This window comes from Pieris rapae, chromosome 18 (assembly GCF_905147795.1).
Source record: "Pieris rapae chromosome 18, ilPieRapa1.1, whole genome shotgun sequence".
In the NCBI taxonomy this organism is placed as follows: domain Eukaryota; kingdom Metazoa; phylum Arthropoda; class Insecta; order Lepidoptera; family Pieridae; genus Pieris; species Pieris rapae.
In genome coordinates, this window is record NC_059526.1 from 400,469 (window position 1) to 423,270 (window position 22,802).

Genomic DNA, 22,802 nt, shown 5'->3' on the forward strand with positions numbered 1-22,802 from the left:
CTTTTGTTAGTACAAGTACATATATTTTTCAACCGACTAATTATATAATATGTCTTATATACTAAATAAAAACAAGAATGACATATCATTTACATTATTTTTGAAGTAATATGAATATGATAAAAAAAATGACTACGACATATTTTGGTAAAATGCAACATTACAATTAAATTGTGTTAAATTTTATTATTCAGGCAACATCTGTTGTTTATTGACAAGATGAATGACAGACGGCGGGGTCCTGGTTCGATGGCATTTTGATGGAAACAATTTAGTGGAAATAAATGACTTGTTGACGAGATTAAAACAGCCTGCATGTAATATTGTCGTAAAAATGTGGTGTACGAACAATAATTAGACGTTTTCTACGGGTGGACACCGTTATTTTGTGATACAAAGATGTATTTTCAGTACACGTTAGGAGCCATTTTTATTGTATTTATTTTGTGCGTTCATTGTGATAATGCTGGTATTAACAACGAAATATTGGAGATTTACGGTAAGTGGCTATATTTATATTTAGAAATTACTGTTGTAATATAAATTTTAAACGATATGACTCACAGGATGTAACGCCTATCCTTTGAACCATTCCGATGTCTCCCTCGAAATCCTATTAAAAGCGGCAAATATATTATAGTATGTACAAACGTATAATATGGATTAGATCGGTTAATTCTACAATTTGTTACAATTGTTTAATTAATTAATTATAAGTGTTTATTTGCATATTTTTATTTTTCTTATAAGAAAATACTATGTCAGTAAATCTAGGTGTAGGTATCTCCTTAGATACAAAAACCACTATTTTTGCAGGAATAAGCATCAGATCATGGTTTAAAGAATATTTTACTTTATCTGACACATAAGAGTGTTATTAGGATTTTATACTCATAATTTAAATATCTATGTAATGGAGCCAGCACTCTATGCATAATTCCACTTAGAAGCCGCCCAGAACATTTCAAAACTGGCCTACTGCAGCCTAGTGATGTACATTTTCAATAAAATGTAGTTACACAACATAAACTCCTATAAACAACTTGGTTTCGAATGAAATATCATTTATCTAATTATAAATGAATTTGTGTTTGTTAATTGAGTAATAGTACAAAGCTTTACATACATAAAATAGACAAGTTAATACATAGTTTTTTTGTTAAATAGTACAGGTTTAAAAAAAACATTCTTATGAAGTTATCATTTACAAAAAAACAATTATTTTGTTAAATTGTCTTAGTATGCTTTATATTAAGGTGGCTGTGAGACATCAGTTAATTGCTTTAAATCATGACCTTGATCTTCTTATGACTACATTTTAAGATATATTTTTTGTATGTACTTAGTAGTTTTATTATGTCTAACACTGTGGTTTACTTGAGTATGGATAGGATATTGTACATTAAGGAATGAAAAAAATGCTAGAGATTAATTAATTAAGTCTCATCTGAAACATAAGACTAATGGTTACGAAGTTCATGTTCACTAAAATTTGTGAAATCAAATACCAATAAAAATATATATCTAAAATATGTCCAGTGAAGTGAATCCTAGTAACCCATATCCAGAACAGAAATATTAAGTTTAGTATAAGCATTTAAAACACAGACATAATGAAAATACAGAAAATGCTCCATTTCACTCATTTCATGCAATGAAAAGGCTAATTAGATAAAAAACAAATTGTTTTCATTGTTAACAGAGGCTTTTCATAAACATTTTTCTTTGAGAGTCGTTTGAATAGAAAAATATAGGCCGACAAATTAAGATTGCACAATTATAACCTAGAAACCCCATTATTGTTGCAATTGCATCTCTTGAACCTTTTAATGGAAAAAGCCATATTGCATATTAGGCTGTTGATACAATAATGTTGAGAGATTTATTCAATGTATAAACATAATATTGGAACAATAGAATACTGTCATTTAATGCCTTGCTTTTTACTGTGGATTCATTTATTTTGACTCTAATATTACAATGATATAATTATTGTATGTCGTACTTTAAATACAGTACTTTTTTTAGATTTGTAAAACAGGCATCAAGAAAATTGTTGTTATTACTACCAATATCTAGTAGAATTCAATAATTTCCGTATATTCGTCTGTAATCCACCTTACTGAAATAAAATATTAAACAGTTGTAGATTCGGAAACATTTTTTAATTACGCCGCTCAAAAGACCGCCTCGAAAGTATTTTGTAGGAATAAATAAGCTTCTTATTAAATTGGTATATTCCTGTTTTCCGGTTTTCTTGTTCTCCAACGAACTTCTAGAACAAGGAGCCGTGTGTGCCTCGGTATGGAAATTTATTTTTGTGCAATAAAAAAGTAGAATTCGAATATTTATTTCTGTCTTCATTATCGTTGTCCCATATAATTAATATCGTGACACAACATACGGTAATAGTGGGCTCACCAAAATTCTCGAAGTGCTTTGGCGCATAAATCTATTGCACTTGTTATATTTAATTTATCACATAAAGATACAAGACGCGTTTTGATTTATGATTCGTGTAAAATCGCTGTCAAAAGTGAGGTGTAACAAGATCAGATGGCCAAGGGATGTAGTGCTATTGGACCTGGTAACTTTTTTATAGGCAATTAATCCGCGACCTGGTTTTAATTTAAAGCAAATGTGTCGTGCCAAGTCGGCGAAGATTCGCGCTCAATACCAATCAAGCTAGATCCAATTTGCGTCGGCTGTAGTTAGTGAAAATTACTGAGCCAAAATTTTTATATTCTACTTATTATAGGTAAATAGAAGCCTTCATTTAAAATTTTATTTATTTTTCTTATTGACGGCTCTTGCTTGAACGTAACTAATACGTACGACGTTAAAAATTTTGGACGTACGTGGTAAGGTACTAATTATTATAGTTTTCACCTGATATTCACATTTATTTTTGTAATAAGAATTCATTTCTATGGATCAATTCTATATCTTAATAGACTTCATAATAATATAAGCCGTGGTAAGACGAGAATTCTCGCGCTTGGTGTCCTTACAAAGATTAAGTTAAATTAAAATATTGAGTTACAGAGAAGGTTCAACTACAAATTCACGTAAATTAGTTGAGCATAATTGTTTGTACCGTAAGCATTCCCTCGTAGCTGTCACCATCAATTGTGAGGTCAGCCCTTAGTTCCTGTTAGTGTCGTTACGAATATTTATAGAGATCTCTTTAAATGGTAGGACTGAGAATGAATAGCGTAATTTAGGTACGTAAAAAATATGAAGAATTTAACAATTAAAGCCATGTTATACTGTTGTTTGACCGTTTGAAATATAAACTACTTCTTATCTAGCTCTCGCCAATCTGAATTTTGAAACCCTAATCTGTAAAAGTTTATAAAACTCGATAGAGACGTTTAACCGAGTCTTTTAGAGTTAATTATTTGATATTAAGTACATATAACTATTTTTATTATTACAGTGTATATTTATTTATATATTGAGGTTACGACATCATACATTATTCTACTAAATATTTTACAAAGTCTTAATTCTCTATGACAAAATGTAAACATAAGTTGTACAAAAAAATAAATTAAAAATATACAATTAAAATATATATAAGAAAATATAAGCACACAATAAAATTACCAGAAATTGTTGGTACTTAAAGTAGATTTTTTTTTAACATTTCTGAATTAGTGACATACACGTGAAGAATCTTATTATTTAGATGGCAACGCCTACAGTTTATTTGTAATATTGTCTTCAAATCACATAAAGTATATTTTCTATTATATGTGTGATGTCAGAACGAGTCGCCAGTAAAGTATAAATTAGATAAACTACTGAGCTTCACGATATTGTTATAACTGACTTATCCAGCACGCATTCATGATTCTCATTAAAAGTTTTGCGAACGAGTACCAGTTAACAATTGTAGTTTCGTATCGTATTTTACACGCTCGTTTTCTGCTAGTACCTAATTACGACCGTAACCTACATATTATGTTACGTCACAAGAGTTCAATTTAACGGAATTACCACGGATATGGTAATTATAGTACTCGTAAAGTTGTAGAACTAGTAAACGCTCGCGACTTCAGAAACACAAATAAAGGAGGAAACACTTGAAGTTTTGCGACAAAATCAATTCCAACAAGATTCATTTTTTGACTGCGTAAGTGTTAAGTTAAAAATTACTTGTGGTTGGTTCTTTTTAGTATAGATTAAAAGGAAAGTGGTCCAAGCTAATATACGAAAGAGAAAGAAACTGAGGCTCGTAAACACGATAGATTTCTAGAGGAATTCGAAAAATGGATCTCTGATTCAGTGTTTCTAAAACAAGTATAATTTGATTATATTTTTAAAAATTTCGTTTGTGACGTTATTTTGATTAAATTAAAACAATATTAATAAGGTACTATTCAAAGTTCTTAAACACGAATGATACGTGGGAGCAAGTCCAGAATAATACAATTTAAATAGACATAAAAGTGTCAAGACTATGAGGGTGCACTCGCTAAGGTCAGATCCATCAGTGATTCACTGTATGGTCACAGCTTAGAACATTTGCAGTTGAGAAATTGTGAATATTGTTAAATTCTCTTACGTATTATAAAAATGATAGGTTGGTAGGTAGAAGAAATGTATTGCTCAAAACTTTTCAGCTTAAATTAAATTTAGATTTTTTTATCTTGATGCATGATTTTGTCTACAAGTCAAGACAAATAACGTTCATGTAAATTTCAACATGAGCGTTGACCTTGATTAAATAGACACAATAGTACATTTATTATTATAATTGAGGCAATAAATAATCTCACAATACTGCACGCCGTTTTCTATAGCAATTTAAATATTAAAGCTTCAGTTGTACAGGTAACACAAGCGTTTCGAAATGAGAGTCATTTCTATAATAGAAATAGAGTGCATGCAACACTCTGTGGCCAATCTCAATTTAGCGCAGTTGACGCGTCGCCATTCACTTTGATTACTGTCAAGAGCGAGTACACTACAGTGGTACATACAATAGCCATATGCGATGAGCTCAAGGGATTCGCAGCTTTCTGTATTTGGTATTAAGAAGGATTTTACCTCGTAATTGATAGCGCATCAATAGTGAGCGTTATGGATTTTCGTTTTTCACCTTTGTTACAGTTTTTTGCTGTGTATTTTTTTCTATTGAAACTTCGGCTACGGTGTCTTTTTTCAGCTGTAAAAACGAAATGCTCCATTTTTCTCAATTGCAGCTGAATGCAACATATCGCCGATTAAATATTATAAGCTATTAAAAAATCTGACTCCTATTATGATTCAATCAATGTATGATGGAAATACTTGTTTTGCGTATTATATAAATAAATGACTTGCAATTGGAATCACTCCTGAAAATGAATGGACTTTAAATACGTGTTGGCCGTAGGTTCGATCTCCGACTCTGCACCACTCGAAAACATCGTGCGGAAACCGGCAAGAGGTCCGGCCACAAGAGGCTGCTCACATGATGATGAGAAATCTGAGGCCCAGGCTCAACCTAAAACGCTTCTGATCTTTTAACTTTAAATTTAGACCATCATCTTCCATTCACGCGTCTAATGTGCAATTAACAAATATTCAACATTGCTGGATTTATCATTAAAGTTGTAATGTAACGGTTATAAAAAGAAATGTTTCTGCGTTTTTGAATCATCTACAACACTCAATTTTAATATATATTATTATCCAATATATGTTTACAAGAAGATGATTTTGTAAGCAAACTGGATGTGGGGTTGCAAAATCTATAAAATACAAACTAACAAAGCAGAATAATAGGTCAACGACATAAACGGGTTGAGGTTTTTGCTTGAAAGAAAATGTGGAGAGTTTCTTGAGATTCAGGGACACGAGCTGGTATTGTATTTATATCTTGATTGTAGATTAAAATTAACGTATTCTTCTGCCTGACCGGGTTATGAGTCTGCAGTGCTTTAGTTTGGTTACAACTTATTTAAAATACTTATAGCGTTTAGTAATAAATTCAAAATACATCAAAAACTCTTCATTATTAGTTCGAATTTTCCTAATTTATTTTCCTGTAATTATAGTACACATATGTAGTTATGTATATTACTTACTCCGCTGACGCGCGACCCAAAGTGAGCTTGACTCCGAAATTAGAGAAAATCTTTGCCGATCGCACGCTATCGTAGGTCCTTCTCCACAGTCTATTTCCATAAACTCTTAGCCATGGGTCGGCGGCCTTTCGGTTGTAGTTGTATGTTTTATATGTAAATGAGTTTTTAACATTATGTATTTTCAAAGTTTTAACGTGTATATCTTAATTGTTTTGGATGATAGTCAGAATTGAAATTATAGTTTGAACTTTTAGACAGGCAATTAGAAAGTGATTCCTTGTACAAAATGACTTCCGAATGCAATTAAGTTTCGTAATCTGTGGCAATTGTACGCCAGTAGTATTCGTTTTTTTGGTTTATACAAATTGCAATGAATGTTAGCTATCAAATGAAAATCTTGTCATGATAATACATAGTCTTATTAGCTGATGTACTACTAATATTTAGATTTAGGTGTTATTGTAGTAAACAAAAGTATTCTACAAATCACCTTACAGTCACAATATTCTTGTATGAAAAAGAGGTTTAATGTAAATCGGTACAATAGAGGAGTAAAAAGGAAAGGTTTAAGCTATACATAGTTAAAATGGTTGTAGGATAGCAAATGGCTAAGTAATAACGGCACATAGAAACGATATACATAACGGAACTTGATAATATTACTATGTAACTAATACTGACAGTACGATTGGCAATTGAGTCTGAGCTGATAAATTAAAAATAACTGGTTTATCAGAATAAAACACGCTACAAGCAACGGTTTATATAAAGTAATTATAGGATATTAGGAGCCCTTATTACAAATGCTTTTTCGCACCGAAAGTTAAGTTTTGATACAGAAACGTAAAAAAAAACACATATTTACGTAAAGGGATTACATATAAAGTCTAAATTTTGAGAGCAGAAAACATAGTTTTTATACAATATTAATATTTTGTACAGTTATTATTATTGTTTAAAGAACTTTATTTCTCATTACAAAACAGAAATATTTTATTTACATGAGAAACTTAATATTAATATTTATATATTATATACGAGCGAGATACACGTCGCCATTAGCCGTAACAATTTTAGTCAGCTATGTTAATTCTAACATGCATCTTTAATGCCTTTTTGAATTTGTCAAACACTCCAATATTGCGAATTTGAGATGGTAATTGGTTAAATAATTGCACACCCTCATACCTAATAGATTTCTTCAAATAATTTGTACGCGGCTTCGGTAAGATAAGCAAACTCACTCGACGAGTATTGCGTGTCGTTGTGTGTTTGATTTTTTTAAACGACAAGCAACTATGGATAGAGTTATTTAAATTTTTTTTTATCAAAATACAGGTGCTATATACATACAATTGTTTAATTGTCATAATTTTGGTTTCTTGGTAGATTTTATTAGTCGGTGTTAAAAAATTGTATCTAAATAATGATTTTATTAATTTATTTTGTAGTGTTTGTAAGTTAGAAATTATGTTTTTACATGCCGTACCCCATATTTCAATTAGATATATGAAATGTGGCTTGACTAAACAATTATAAATTAAATGACGTACGGATTGAGGAATACATTTTGATATTGACCAAAATCTGCCTATAAGTGATTTTAGTTTGGTAATTATGTGTGATATATGAAAGTTCCACTTTAAATATGTATCTATTCTAAGACCCAGATATTTTTCCCATTTTTTGTTAGTGATTTCAACGTCTTGAACTTTTAACGGTTGAAACATAGGAATGATTTTATTTTTTGCTCTGAATATTACATAAGATGTTTTTGAGATATTTATGGTTAGCAGATTTTGTTGAAACCAAGAATATAGAGAATTTAGGTCTGACTGTATTATATGTATATAATGTGAAGATTTCCATCTAATTATAATTTAGCTTTTTTTGTATCCGGTCCCAACAAGTTTTGGTCAATATTGTAACGGTTGGCTCAAGTTCAATAACCACTTCGTTTTTTTAACGTAATTATCACGTAATAGGATTTACGGAAATTTTACGATAATTTCTACTATTTATCTGATGAAAGTTAATTTGTTTTATATTATAATTATTTATTATATATTAATTATTATATTTGCATTTCTTGCAAGCTCCTGTTGCGATATAAAAAGTGAGAAAATTGTATACGGAGAAGATTATTTAAAATGGAAGGCATTGTATTTTATATTTTTTTTATTTTCAGTTCCGTCCGCTCCGCAAAACCTCACAGCGAATAGAGTTATATCAGACGAAATACATCTGTCATGGGCCCCGCCATCCACATACACAGTACACATTCTGGATTCCACCGTAGATCGAACCACAAAACACGACGAGTTGCAAGTTATACCCAGAACTCAGGCCGATGCCCCAATAGAAGAGCCGAAACCAGAGAAGCTCAAAGATTACGCATACACTCTTTACAACAACGACAGGCTCAAATACAACGATGACTTTGCATCAGACGACTATAGAAATAAGAGAGACATAAGATCACACAGACACAGAAAGCGAAGGCAGGATAACGTAACACATGAGAAAATTGAGGTCGAAACCCACCAAGCTTTTGAGTTACCAATCGAAGTTGTCAAGAAGTCACCGCCGGCTAAAATTGATATAACTCAAATAGCTTACGTCCTGTACTACGAAGAAGGTGTCGCTATTCGGAAAGGCTCCAGCGATTCGATATTCGTAGCTGGTGTTCCTACGTCGGACGAGATTAAACGACGAAATGTGTTTAGAAGCGATCTTGGTATGGAGGATTATTTGAATGCGACCAAGAATCTAACGCTTTTGAATACGTCCGGTGTTCCCACTAAAGTTGTTGGGTTTCGATTGAAGAATTTGAGTAAGTAATTTATGATGTTGTATGTGTAAGTAATAAAACCTATCGGGCGCGTGGGAATGACTCAAGTTTTACCAATAGTTTTTTGCATGCCGAATCAAACGAGTGAGTCCATTTAAACAGTGATATTATGCACACAGATGAGATGTGTATTATTAAGTTATTCCTTATGTGAATATAGGAATCTAAATATATGTTTTTCCACCAGAGGCCTTTACTCCATACAAGATATGGGTCCGTGCATTCTACAACTTCCAACTGACTGGAGTCAAGTCACAAGATCTCCTTCAACGCTTGGGTCCTCAGTCGACGCCGCTGTACGTCCTATCTGATGTGAATCCACCCTCAGCGCCCATCATATTAAATCTGACGTGTGATTTACCAAATGGTAAATACTTATCATTCCACTTAAGATGCGTTACTGTTTTCTTTTGAATTATTTGGTCTGCATGAAACTGCTTTAAGCAATTAGACGTTTAGTTAGGTTATTACTTTTAAATTATAAAAACAATGTTTACATACAAATACTTACTGTAAATTAGATTGCAGATATGTTATACATAGGTGACCTTACTTGAAGTATAAGTAATGGTAACTAAGTAATATATTCAGAGCATTTAAAAGTTAACTCATATTGATTTTTAATTGTAAGCAAATAATATTGTGAATCTGGAAAAAAAATTGTTATAACTTTGTAGTTTTTCATATCTATTAATGCTTACCCAGGTATACTATACCTCCAATGGCGTCAACCCCTGGAGTACAATAACTCCCTGGATCTGTATGTGGTGACCCTCAGGAAGTTACCTGAGCAACAGCCTCGCACGAGACTCAAGTTACCCACCAACAAGGATGACATTGAGACCACTATCAGTGTTGTGAGTATCAGTGCCTACTATCACAATATATGTACGAGATATATACATGCACATAAAGATTCTTGAAGTGACCGCGAAATGCTTAAGCTAAATAAATAAAAAAGATATAGCCAAATATACATTTACAAAGGAAAAATCAATGAAAATATTCCATACATTCAATCACAATTCAACTGTGTTGTGAGACGGTGCAAAAGTGTGTGTGTGAGGTGATTTAGCGGTATGGATAAATATTACTAAATAGTGATATTCAAAAACTGAAGCTTATAAAACATTGTTTACCAACTTTACTTTTTAGGTTCGCTTCGTAATTCTCCCCTTAAGAAAGATAAAGTATACTTACTCGTGTAATCGGATTAGACAGTTGTCCGTCAATTTACATGTTAAATGCTCCGTGAAATGTCTACATTAAGGAAAAACTTCTATGGTAATTTGATGACGAGTTGTCTCGCTTAAGTCTTTTTACCGGAGGTTCAAAGACGTTTAAAACTAAACAATAGATGCGATTTTGTAAGGTAAACTCAACTGACAATCACACAATAAACGTGAATTTACTTGTGTTGCCGTGGTATTCTGATAATTGTTCTTGAAAAACATATTACTCGTTGCTCAATCGTAAATTTGATCGCTTCGATGTATAAACATACCACAGAAAGGCTTGTAATGTGTATCGAATGCAGGCGTTAGCTAAACGATATGATATGGCTAGGTCAGATCAATGAACAGTGTTAAACAATTTAAATATCTACCGACGATATAATGACGATTTTAATTTTAAAATACGTCATCGTTACGGGAACCCATACTAATTTAATATCAAAAGCATTATTGAGTAATTATCGTTGCGATATTTTGCATAAATTTTCCAAAATTCCGGCAATTTTGCAGAACGTGCAGCTATGGAACGTAACACAGTACGAAGTGAAGATCTACGCGGTGACGCTGTCAGTCGCACGTCCGGACACTTTCATCAATGGCACTGAATCTCCGCCAGAGGTAAAACGCCTACGCCTACCTAAAAAACGCCTACCTAATTAGTACGCCTTTATTGCTGACACCCAGTAAAATATACTAACACTTATTTAAGTTACATAAAAAAACTTAATTCTAATTCATAAATAAAACTAATAATCAGCGTGTCCTGTGACATAAAGCAGCTGGAAGTGCTTCCATTATTTTCTGATGTTAGCTCTTGTCCAAGTTGTGTCTCCTGTTCTCTTTGTATCGTCTGCCCATCCTCTGCTCTGTCTTCTTCTTTTGCATCGCGTGGTTGCCATTCTGTAATTATTTTTGTCCATTTCAAACCTGCTATCTGTCGCCATGTGCCCGGTCCAGCGCCATTTCGATTGTCTTATTTTCTTTATAATATCCTCTACTTTCTTTAGAACGTCCTCTACTTTGGTCGCTGATCTTATCTTTTTTGACGTGATAGCCTCTAATAAATCCGGAATGAAGAAGGCATTTTGCACGTACGAAAAAGCATGACTCATTGTCCCTTTACGCTCATTATCCGCTTGCGCCGTATCTATCTCTGTTCCGCTCGATTGGTCTTTGCGTTCGGGGATTTACTCCTTTACATCCATACAAAATAGTGTTAATTCAATAAAAGTTATTAAATTTTATTTTTAAAAGTATGCTATCATTTCATCAATATTTTTTATGACGTCACGTTAAACTATTTTCCGTAAATCGACTTTACAAACAACCATAAGTTTTCTATTATTTAACGTCATATAATTCTGTTTATACATATATGTAATTGTAAACCGTTATGGGATTTAACGGATGCAATGTATATATTTCTTTTCTTATTTTTGCTTAGTATTCGTAAAATTATATAAATAATAAATGTTTCTTATATTATAGCAAGTATCGAGTGAGTGGTGTACTGCCCATTCTGAAGCTATGTCACCTGAGGTGGGAAAGGCTATGCGCGGGGCTAATGCGTCCGTAGCACTTCTTGCAGCCGCCCTTATGACTGTGTTGGCTGCCGCTACTGCTGGCGTGCTTTATTGGAGGTAAAACTATACAAAAGGGCAACGACAAGTACTTTCAATCGCTTTTTCTTGGAAATTGGGTTAAAACTATAAGTGAACAGACAGAAATTTATCCCATTCTCCATTATACGATATGAATAACGGTTAACTTAAGTATGATACTTTGTATCAGATGCAGAACTCGTCTCAGCAAATGTATAAGTGCTGCCTACAACTACTTGGAGGAAGGGGGCGAAAGGGCAGCTCGAGCTCCACTCAATACTTATAAGAAACCAGGTACGTTTTGTTTTTATCCTTATTTCTTTTTCCATACTTAATGTAGCACTTTTATATATTAGACCAACTGGTTTATGTTTCGGTAATAGTTCCTGAAAAAGATTACCGATTTTATTGCCCATGAATAGGAATTGAACGCCAGGGGGGGAGGGGGAAATTGTATTCATACAAATGTGACTTTATAAAAAAAATCTATCTTAACCATGGTATACAGTATTACTATTATCCAAATATGTATTTTTAATATTATTTTCTTTGATTTAATATTTTAGCGTATAGCGATGATAATAAAACTATAATGTATATCTATAAATGTATGTGCATGTACTTTTCAGTATCCCGTTCATCCCCCCCAACAGGGAACAACACGGGCCCCGGGATCACGGCAGAGAGCGTATGCGGCCGTCCGCCTCGAATGGCAGGCGCACATTGTCCCTTAGTACGTGCGCAGCATTTTCCCAGTCATGTGGCCTCGTTGCATGCCGATGGAGATATCGGGTTTAGGTGCGTATACGCGTGTGAAAGTATTCATACGTACGTAAGTACATTCGTGTACGTTAATTTACATGTTTTAAGTGGCATATTTAGGTATATTTGTTCTGTCTATATAATTTATATGAATGTAGAATAGTATTATATACGTATATTTTTTTATATATTACCATATACTTCATATGCTAAAATATTGCGTTTAAGCAATTAAAATAAGTCGCCCGTTGATGTATGCTGTATGATGCAAACCAATGTGAATTAGGGTCCTTCAAGAAAAGGGCGTATCAATTCTTTAAAAGATCGGCAACGCACCAGCCAATGTTAATGTATATTGAAAGGCCCTTATGAAAAAAAACATCACTGGAAACAATGTTCAAAAACAATTTTTTTGTATTTTCAGCAAGGAGTATGAGATCGTGGTCGCGAAATCCGCGGCCTTAGGTCACACTAGTCATCACAGCTACAGACCAGAGAACAGACTCAAAAATAGATATTTAAACATCACAGCCTGTGAGTATAAATCTTAATACACTATTTCAATATCATATAATAACTTCAATAAAAAAAATTCTTCCCTTTTTGGAAGAAGAGTGTCAATTAATTAAAATAAAATGAGATAATGTTGGGTTTTAAACAAATACGTGCCTCTCTTTCAGACGACCATTCCCGCGTGTGCGTTTCGGCCGGCGGGCGTTGTGGGGCGGCGGGGTGCGTGGGCGCAGGTCGCGGAGCTGCCTGCGATTACGTCAACGCCAACTTCATCGATGGGATATTGCCTCAGTTGGACGAAGACGCAATAAGGCGGATCGAACGACGTCTGGAGAGGCGGAATAGGCCTACCAGGTAGACTTCGTTGGCTGTGTCAATTGACGTTTCATTCAATCATATGTATCTTATAATATGTATATATAAATAAATGTCATACATTGAAAAATTGTAAATAGTGTTATTCTATACTTTATCTGCGAAAAGTTTTTTATTATATGTTTGACTATAGTAAGTGACAATTTGTAATTTATTATGTATTAGACAATTTAGCGAGTACTCTATAATTCGATTTTAGAGAAAGCATTGTTGGGTGCCTTTCTCGAACCTAATTCGCTGTTTTGCTGATGATTTTTTTTCTCTGCTTTAAGTACCAAAAATTCTTGGTAATTTTATTTTATTGTGTATTTGTCTTATCTTGTATATGTTTTTAATTCCTATTTTTTGCAAAACTTTTGTTAACATGTATTGTCGTACATATTAGATAGAAGATTTTATAAAATTATCAATCAGTAGATTTCGTAATATGTATGATGTTGTAGACTTAATAAATAAATTCTGACATTATAAACTTATGCGTAGTGGATTTTTAATTTCAGACAACCATCAGTAAAAGCATCAAAACCACCACCGAACCTTGCCGAGGGAATCGAGTCTGCCTTCCTAAATATCGAGTTCTCGGGCATTGTGGAGTCTGATGATCAAAGGGACTCTGACTCGGAGACCAGCGATGACGATGAACAACTGGATGATGTGTTTGTTAATATCAGTGAGTTCATATATAAATATATCTTATAATGATTTATTTATTAAACCATATGGATGGTATACATATGTATATAAGAACTTGTCGTCTGTTTAAAATGTATATGTCTATCCTACACGAATGTGTTGATTAAAATAACTAAAAAAATATAAGTTACTACTGAAAAAACAATACGAATTTACCAATGCAATTTCTTGTGAGATTGTATGTAAATATAATAAATATCAGTATATATACTAAGTAAAATTAAAAGTTAACGGTTCAATGAGAGTCCTATTAAACGTGGAAATTTTAATAAAAATAAAAATCATAAAACCACCAACAGATGGCGCGATACGACAAATAAAGCTGGAGTGGGTCGTATGGAAGAGGCGCTACATCGCTACTCAAGGCCCGACTCCGGCCACTCTGGATGCCTTTTGGAGGATGATATGGCAGCACAAAGTCAGAACTCTGGTCATGATTACGAATCTCGTTGAGAGAGGAAGGGTCAGTGGTGTACTTAAATATTTAAGATTCATGCATCATCAATATAAAGAGTAACTAATTACAAAAATATATATGTATTATTTTAATCTGTGCTATAGTTATTTAATATTTTATATCAGAAATTTAATGTGTTTAATTTAAAATATTTTTAAAATTTACTTATTAAGCAAGCGCTGTTTTTTACTAAAGACACTGGCTTACTTTTAAGTTATAATATATTATTAATGTAACTTCCTACAAATATATATTTCTTTACAGCGAAAATGCGATATGTACTGGCCGTCCGGGGGTCGAGGAAGTTCAGCAGAGTTTGGAGGCGTGCACGTTACGCTTTTGTATGAGGACGTACGCGCTGCATATACCATACGACATTTACGAGCAACGCCCGTGGTAAGACCTTATTATTATTATTATTGCTTAGATGGTATTTAAATAGGAAAAGTATTTTTTGGAGTATTTTTTTTTTTGAAAAATGAATTTTGAAATTCAGGTAACCGAGCCAGGAACGGAAGACAGTCCAGACAGACAGAGACACATAGTGCAGTACCATTATACGGTGTGGCCAGACCACGGGACGCCCAGACACCCGCTGGCCGTTTTGCCGTTTGTTAAAGCCGCCGCAGATCCGCACACAGTGCTAGTCCATTGCAGGTGAGCACTACTTGAGCCTTAATCTTAATACTGGTAACAGAAATACAGTTTTAAGAAGTTCGTGGACAAAAATCGAGACGCACAAAGTATTTATGTTTTTAACTTCTATTTTCACAGTGCGGGCGTAGGCCGAACGGGCACGTACATAGTCATAGACGCACAATTGAACCAATTGAAGCTAACGGGAACTCTGTCCCCGCTGGGCTTCCTCTGCCGCGCGCGCACGCAACGAAACCATCTCGTACAAACGGAAGAACAGTACGTATTCGTTCACGACGCGCTCCTAGAGTACGTCCGCTCCGGCGACACCGAGGTGGAATTCTCAAAAGCCAGGGAATATCTCATCAAACTCCTGGAACCCATATCGGACGACGAACTGGCGGTTATGGATTTAAATTCGACCAAAACCAAGAGCGTCCACGATTTAACTGTTGAAAATGATGTCACCAGCGTCAAATCGAATAGCGAAAATAAGACAGAAATATTAGAGAATGGCAGCGAAATGTCTTTGAAAACTGACGAAATCAGCGAGCCGAGTAAATCGTCTGATGGCCAGGAGAAGGAGGTGCTGGTGAACGGGGACGAAAGCGAGGGAGTGTACGACTTGGCCCCGCGATCTACGGACACGTATAGTAAGAAAATGGCGGCTTATAATAGTATGAGTGAGGAAGAGAAAGAGGAGATTAGGAGGTGAGTCAAAACGTAATTTTTTGTGGTTTATTATCATTTATATCAGTATATATAAGATTTATAAATTTTCTAGGGCGAATCGAGTGGAAAACTATGCACTGTTGGAACGAATGCGGTCGTTATCAAACCGGCAACCGACGTACCAAGGCCCACCTCCTGTCAATTTGTTGGAGAAACAGTATCAGGTTCTTATCTCAAAATAAAAATACAGATTATAATATTTGAATTTAATTGAGCATATTTAAATATGGTTGTTTGACGGACATAAAATTAGATTTATTATTTTAGTTGGATTAATAATGTTTGAAAAAATTGATTAAATTTGACAAATATAAAATTTCTCTAATTGTCTTTCTAGCTTATAACCCGATCCTGTGTGGAACCAAGTGTGTGCGCACGCGCAGCCCACAACGCTGACAAAAATAAACCTGGTGGCTTTCTTCCTTCTGATTCGGCTAGAGTCATGCTGGTGCCAAAACCTGGGGTTGAAGGTATGTTGTTTTGTACTTTGTTTTGTTACGAATGTAAATTAAAACCTTTAAGAACCCGTATTTTAACGGTTTTCTAAATTAGACTAGCAAGTGGTATTTTTAATACATTATAAAATATAGACATGACACGTAAATGCAATGTATGTTAGCTTTTATTTGTTAAATATCTGCCATATATTACTATTCTTTGTAGTTGATTCATTTTTTGCGTTGTGTGAATAGTAAATAATAAATAAATAGTATATGAATTATTGATAAAAAAATAATGTTGTAACCGAAATAAAGATTCTATAACCATAGTAAAATATAAATTTATCTTAAAATCCTTATCTACAGGTAGCGACTACGTGAATGCATCGTGGGTTTGCGGCAGGCGACGTATGCGCGAGTACGCTGTCGCCCAACATCCGGGGACCGGCGGAGAGCTTTGGCGGCTTCTGTGGGACCACACCGGGCAGCTGGTGTTGATGCTGCCGGATGAAAATTCCTCGGTAGGAAACATACAAATTTATTTGAAAATTAACATCACCATAGATACTGATTATTGCTTTTAACTCTTTATATAATATGTTTTTAAAATATATAAAGCTCTGCCTTAAATGACTTTTAGTTTTCGTATTTACAGGACTGTGAAGTATTTTGGCCAACTGAAGATGATCGAGAATTGTTCATCGCTAACTTCCGAGCCAGTTTTGTGTCCAAGGAGACGTATGTGGCGCATCGACGAACAGACAAAAAGGCAGAAACGCCGTCGGAACCGGAGATCAATGGATACCGGAGGCAAGAAGGGTCGGAATGCGCTGACGATGAACGATTAATTCCGGAGAATTCACCGGTACAAGATGGAGAACACCGCTACGACAGAGCCGAATTACGCCTCGATTCACTCAACGGAAGCAGAGATCTATCCGCTAGAAAATCAATAGCCAATGGAGATCTGTTCTCGTCTTTAGCGGAAAAGAAAAACGGCCCAAAATCCCCTCGCAGCCCTTCAAAAATGTCCCTAAAGAACTTTAAGTTGAGCTCCCCGACGAAGTTCAAGTTTCCCGAATGGGGGGCAAGAGCCGGCTCTCCGCCCGACGAAGCCCCTCCTCCTCCTCCGATTCAGCCTTCGCTCACGGTCCAGGAGGAGATGGAACTCCACAGGCCGCTGTACTATTTCGAAAGAACGGAAAACACCAGTCATGTGCCATCGGACAGAGTGATAGAAGTGACTAATGTTAGTGTGCACTCGTTGCAGGACGATTATCAACTGAGTGTGAAGTTTATTAAGTGTTGTGGTTGGTTAAGTGGGGATACGACGGACTACAGTGTTAACGCCCCGGACGATAACGAACACGTGCGCGGAGTGAGAGAGACGAGCGGGAGCGAAAGGGAGGCAGCGTTGGATAGGTTGATAGCGCCGTACAAGGATTCCTTCGGGTTGATTGAATTCGTAGCCGGATGCCAGATGGAGTATAAGAATGGGCCTGTTATTGTTGTAGACAAGTGAGTATTTTATATTGAATTTTTTTTATATAAATTTACTACACAGAAATGTCTAGGGAGTCTTTGAAAACTACGGTGCTTTCCAAAAAAGTGTACACCTTTTTTCAGTTCCGTAAACACTTAAGTATACACGGTTTATACCAGACATTGTCTGTCATTTTAAAACGTTTGTTTCTCATAGGTTCGGGGGTTGGCGGGCGTTAAGTTTTTGCGCTCTGAGTGCAGCCGGTGGTGGCGCTCGGAATCCAAATATACGTGAACCGGGGGCAGAACACGCGACCCCTTGCTCGTCTGCCGATCTATACTGTGCGTGTGCGCTTCAAGCGCACGCACGGTGCGTACACCATCACACGTATACGTCGACGTCGGCGCCCTTACCACCGGGCGCGTTGCTGGCGTGCTATTGCGCGCTGGCTGCGTATACGCCCGGCTTGCACGATCGTAATAGCTGAACCGGGTATGTTTGAGTGTATCATGTGAATTTTCTAATATGTAAAATCCGTCAAAAGTTATATTCAGCCACTCACAAGAATGTTCTTCGACAGGTGGTGGTCGCAAGTAGACGGTAGTGTACATTGAATACTCAGCGCGTTGTGCGATCCAGCGAAGTATTATTTGACCAAACGTTGGATAAGATTAGGTTTTACGTTTTCAACGCGACGCTCAAACGTTTGAACCGATGTTGGTCTCCAGTTTATGTTGGTGCTAAAGTATTAGTTTATTTAGAATGTGTATTGAGGCTTTTCAGATTCAGTAGTTTGCGTATTGGCTTGGATTTGTACTAACATTGGTTCATCGGTGGTTGATGGAGTTTGTAATGTCTGACTAAATCAAATTTAGGAGCTGCTCAAAATGCACCGTTTCGAAAACGACTGTAATAGCTTTGTTCTCTTTGAACTTGTGTTGAGGCCACTAATATTTGTACTTTGCATCAAATTAATGTGGCCTGAAAGTCCGAGATATTATCCAGGTCTCACCGACCTCCTTGTATAACTGTCATATTTCAGTACAGTTTCTGTAATTTGAACTTTGTCAAGACCAAGCTGCTGTTAACAATTATTAAACTTATAAATACTCACTGGAGTAACTTAGAGAGGTTTATAAGCATTTTTATGTGTCCTATGCGAAGTCGATTGACGAATATAAAATTAAAAATTATGAATATTCCATAAGGGTAAATGTTTATGAATGCTTCATTGGTGTAATTGGTATATGGAAAGTTATTTAGTGCGGTTAGTATCTAATCAAATATTTCCGATTTTCTATTGGATTTTATGGTATTATATCAAATTTAAAGGCTATGAAATGTACAGGCTGTTTAGGCTTATTCGCCTGTCTATAGTATTAAGAGTATATTGATGAAGGCTTCTATGTGTCGATTTGTTAAGAGTAGCATATCTGGTAAATAAGAACTTGAATTTACTACCGATATCATATTAATCTTTTATTAAATAATTTAAAGATCAAAATTGGTTTTACAGCGATAACATTGAATTGTATTTCTGAAGAATCTAATATAATTACAGAAAGTCTCATGTGCTCAGTTATTCAAATAATGACAACAAATAACGAACTTTTGCTTTTTTACGCCTGTTGTTTTTAATCTGTTAAAAAAATACACCGTTGATTAAAATATTAAATATATATTATATTGTATCGGATGATTTCAGCAGTTCTTGTTTACCAAATTAGATTCGAAGGCATAACTCCTATTAAATGTATGGTCCACTATTTGTTAATGTTAGTATTGTATAGTTTGTCAATTACGCTAGAATTTTTAGATTTATGCCGGATTCGACACGCCGCGAAAACATTAAGAAAATACAGTGTCATCGAATTCAGTTAAAATGCAACACAAAATTACCATTGGAATTTAGGAGGTGACAGATCGACTCAAGATAATTTAACAGTATATTCTCGATTCGGATTATTATAAGTTATAATATTTGTGATAAATCAGCGTTAGATATTTTTGTTTTGATTCAAAACTTGATATTTGACACTTAACTCGATGACGTGACACTAGCAAACGGTATATACTTTACAATTGACAGTCACTTTGAATAATTTCCCAGTATATTCTGTATATATATAGATTATAGACTATGTTTACCACACCTTGTACTTATTTGTAATTGATCAATGTGATGTATAAATTATATCATAAACGAAAATCAATTTAACTATATTGATGAGTCGATGACTTTTGTTTTCAATATGAAACATTTAGAATGATCATATAATTCACATATAGAGAATAGTAACAATTTAGTTCCTAGGCTTCTTAGAGAAATATAAAAAACCCGTAAAAGACAGAAATGCCTAATACTCAGTAGAATTAGATAAAGTGAGAAATTGTTCCAAGTGACTAGTTATTATTTTCGTACAACGTTGCTCTGCTAACTGTTACTTATAAAGTGTATATTAATTTTAAAGCACAAAGTATTTATAGGATCATTTCATATCAGATTCATTTGCTGTGGAGCTTAACCATTGACAAGGTTGTCAAAATAATTGCTCGATCTTTTTCTTAAAATCTTATTCATACGATATATAATTGCCGTTTAATCATGTCTGAAACTACCGAACAAACGGGGTGACAAACTTTTTTTCTGTAACAGGTTAATTCTACTACATATTATATTAATAGACGCGTTATGATCGCAGGGTGTGGCCATTTATTTTGACAACTTTGGATCATATCGGATAGCGAAAGGAAGGTTCGGAAGCTCGTATGTGCCATTTTAAGCTTAGTACCTATGTAGTTAGTGTTAATTATATACCCTGTATACAATATACCTTGCTTAGTTCAATTTTTATATACCTTTTTTATACGGTACGACATTTTGTCCTTTTAACTTAAAAAGTCGGCTATAAATCTGATTTCGGTTAAACCGCACGTTGAACAAATAATTCGTAGATACATTAAGCGTAATTTATATAATCTACTAATTAAAAATTAATGTTTCATTTAGCGTGACTGATTAAAATATTTCTTTCGATGTTCATTAAAATTAATAAGCTAAGTGGCGGCCCCTAATATATTTGAAACGTCATTCTTTTTGTATCAATTATGATTTGTTTATTATTATTTCCTTGAATACAATAGACATTCCGTAACATAGACATTTTACCTGAATTACTAACAATTAAAGCCAGTATTTTTTATTAATGCTTAAATAGATTTTTTTTAGAATTTTTCAATTTTCCTAGGTTTATGTGGTATACTTTTTCTGCACTGATAAATAATATCTGTAATAAATTAAACTTAGACCCGTAAAAATATAACTAAAGCACCATATACAATATTTATAATAGTTTTTCCAAACAAATTTTTTTTTTCTTTTACGTTCGTTGACAATAGAAGGAGATTTTGTATTGAAGCACAATTTTTCTATTAGGTACAATTACGTATTGCATTTCAAAATACCAACGATAATTAAACGTTAATATATAATTTAAAAAAAAAACATGTGTTTTTTCGTGATAATATAGTTTTAAACGGAACATTAGGTCAAATTTTATGAATCTATAGTCAAGTAAAATTATACTTACACCAGGAGCTTCAACTTTTGCTCGATGGTAGAATAACAATTTCTTTAATTTTCCATGATATTACATAATTTAAAAACCCATCATTACTTTTTCTTACATAAGGAGTAAAAGGGTGGAATACTAAATTTAGAATTGACAATTTCTTTATAGTAATTGCACAGATTATAATGAAAGATAATGATGAATTCAGTTTTTTTACTTTATCTCAACGTTGACCTTTAACTAACTAACTAATACGTTTTATTTAATAAGTATTTAAGAAAATCACGACTTTACTAATAATTTAGACACAATATATTTTAAGTAGTTCACTGATTTTTCTACTTTTTTATTTTTACACAAGGCTGACTCCATATAGTGCAATATATAAAATAAGCGTATACTGTTTTGTTCTACATGTTTATTATATACAGACTTCTCTTCTGTAATGAGCGGTTTCTGGTATTACTCACACAAGATGGCGTTGATATGCGCGCCAAAATATCTCAAAAAGATGCAAGTGTTTAGTAGATATTTTCTGAAAGCTCATATTACATTCAACAGCTTAACGCAGTGTTATTTGATTGTAGTACAAACAAAGTTAAAATGTTCATGGAAACTATCGCGTCGAAAGATTAATTCACATGCAAGAAACGGAAAAGTTTAACTATTAAGATTTCAAGGATTTTGTTAAACGTTTTCGTTTGTTCTAATCTAAACGATAGTTGCTAATCATCAAACAAATTAAGGTGTTTTGGCTACTACCTATTCCATTTATTGGTCTGTCCTATATTATTCTGTTCTACCAATATTGTATTACTTAAATCTTAAGAAGTGTTTCCAGACTTGATAAATATACTTAGGTGGAACGCACGTAGTTTTTAATTTGTAACTCCATGTACAGTTTAGTATTATCCTAGAAATGTTTATAAGTTTTGTACATCACATTCGACTATTTAAATCGTGTGAAGACTATTTATTTTATGTAACCGCCTTTTATTTGAAATGTAAAAATATATTAAAAATATGAATTTGTATATGTATATTGTGTTTTCATTTCTATTCCTTTGTTATTGACTGATAGCGGGCTATAAAGAAAATCACTCATTGTAGGTTTCATTTGATCTATGTATGTATAAGTTAAAAACAATAAATCTGTATTGATGCTTTACAAAAATTTCAATGGTTGACTGTAATATTAAAAACAATACACTATAAATTCCTCGATACAAAAAAACAAGGTAAATTGGAGACAAAAATAATTGAATTATAGCACATGGTTTGACCTAGGTGCTACTTTTATTAAATATTTTTATTTTACGAGTTATATAAATGACTTTGGCATTATTTCATTTTTATCCTCGTTTTAGTCTCGTTT

General features: G+C 33.9%; 1 protein-coding gene across 2 annotated transcripts; it reads left to right on the forward strand.

Annotated features, from left to right (window-relative positions):
- Positions 1-225: 225 nt before the first annotated feature.
- On the forward strand, positions 226-21,656 carry LOC110994580. Of its 2 annotated transcripts, none has more exons than XM_022261288.2 (21): positions 226-499; positions 8,266-8,910; positions 9,116-9,295; positions 9,634-9,785; positions 10,674-10,781; positions 11,652-11,803; positions 11,955-12,058; positions 12,394-12,562; positions 12,951-13,060; positions 13,207-13,393; positions 13,915-14,084; positions 14,407-14,570; positions 14,829-14,960; positions 15,061-15,221; positions 15,339-15,911; positions 15,985-16,096; positions 16,270-16,402; positions 16,739-16,893; positions 17,028-17,890; positions 18,072-18,347; positions 18,436-21,656. In XM_022261288.2, exons 1-20 carry the CDS (start codon positions 400-402, stop codon positions 18,340-18,342), a joined length of 4,641 nt encoding a protein of 1,546 aa, XP_022116980.2. In that variant the 5' UTR covers positions 226-399; the 3' UTR covers positions 18,343-18,347; positions 18,436-21,656. The 2 variants fall into 2 exon arrangements, with proteins under 2 accessions (XP_022116980.2, XP_022116981.2); XM_022261289.2 differs by having other exon boundaries at positions 11,961-12,058.
- Positions 21,657-22,802: the final 1,146 nt, after the last annotated feature.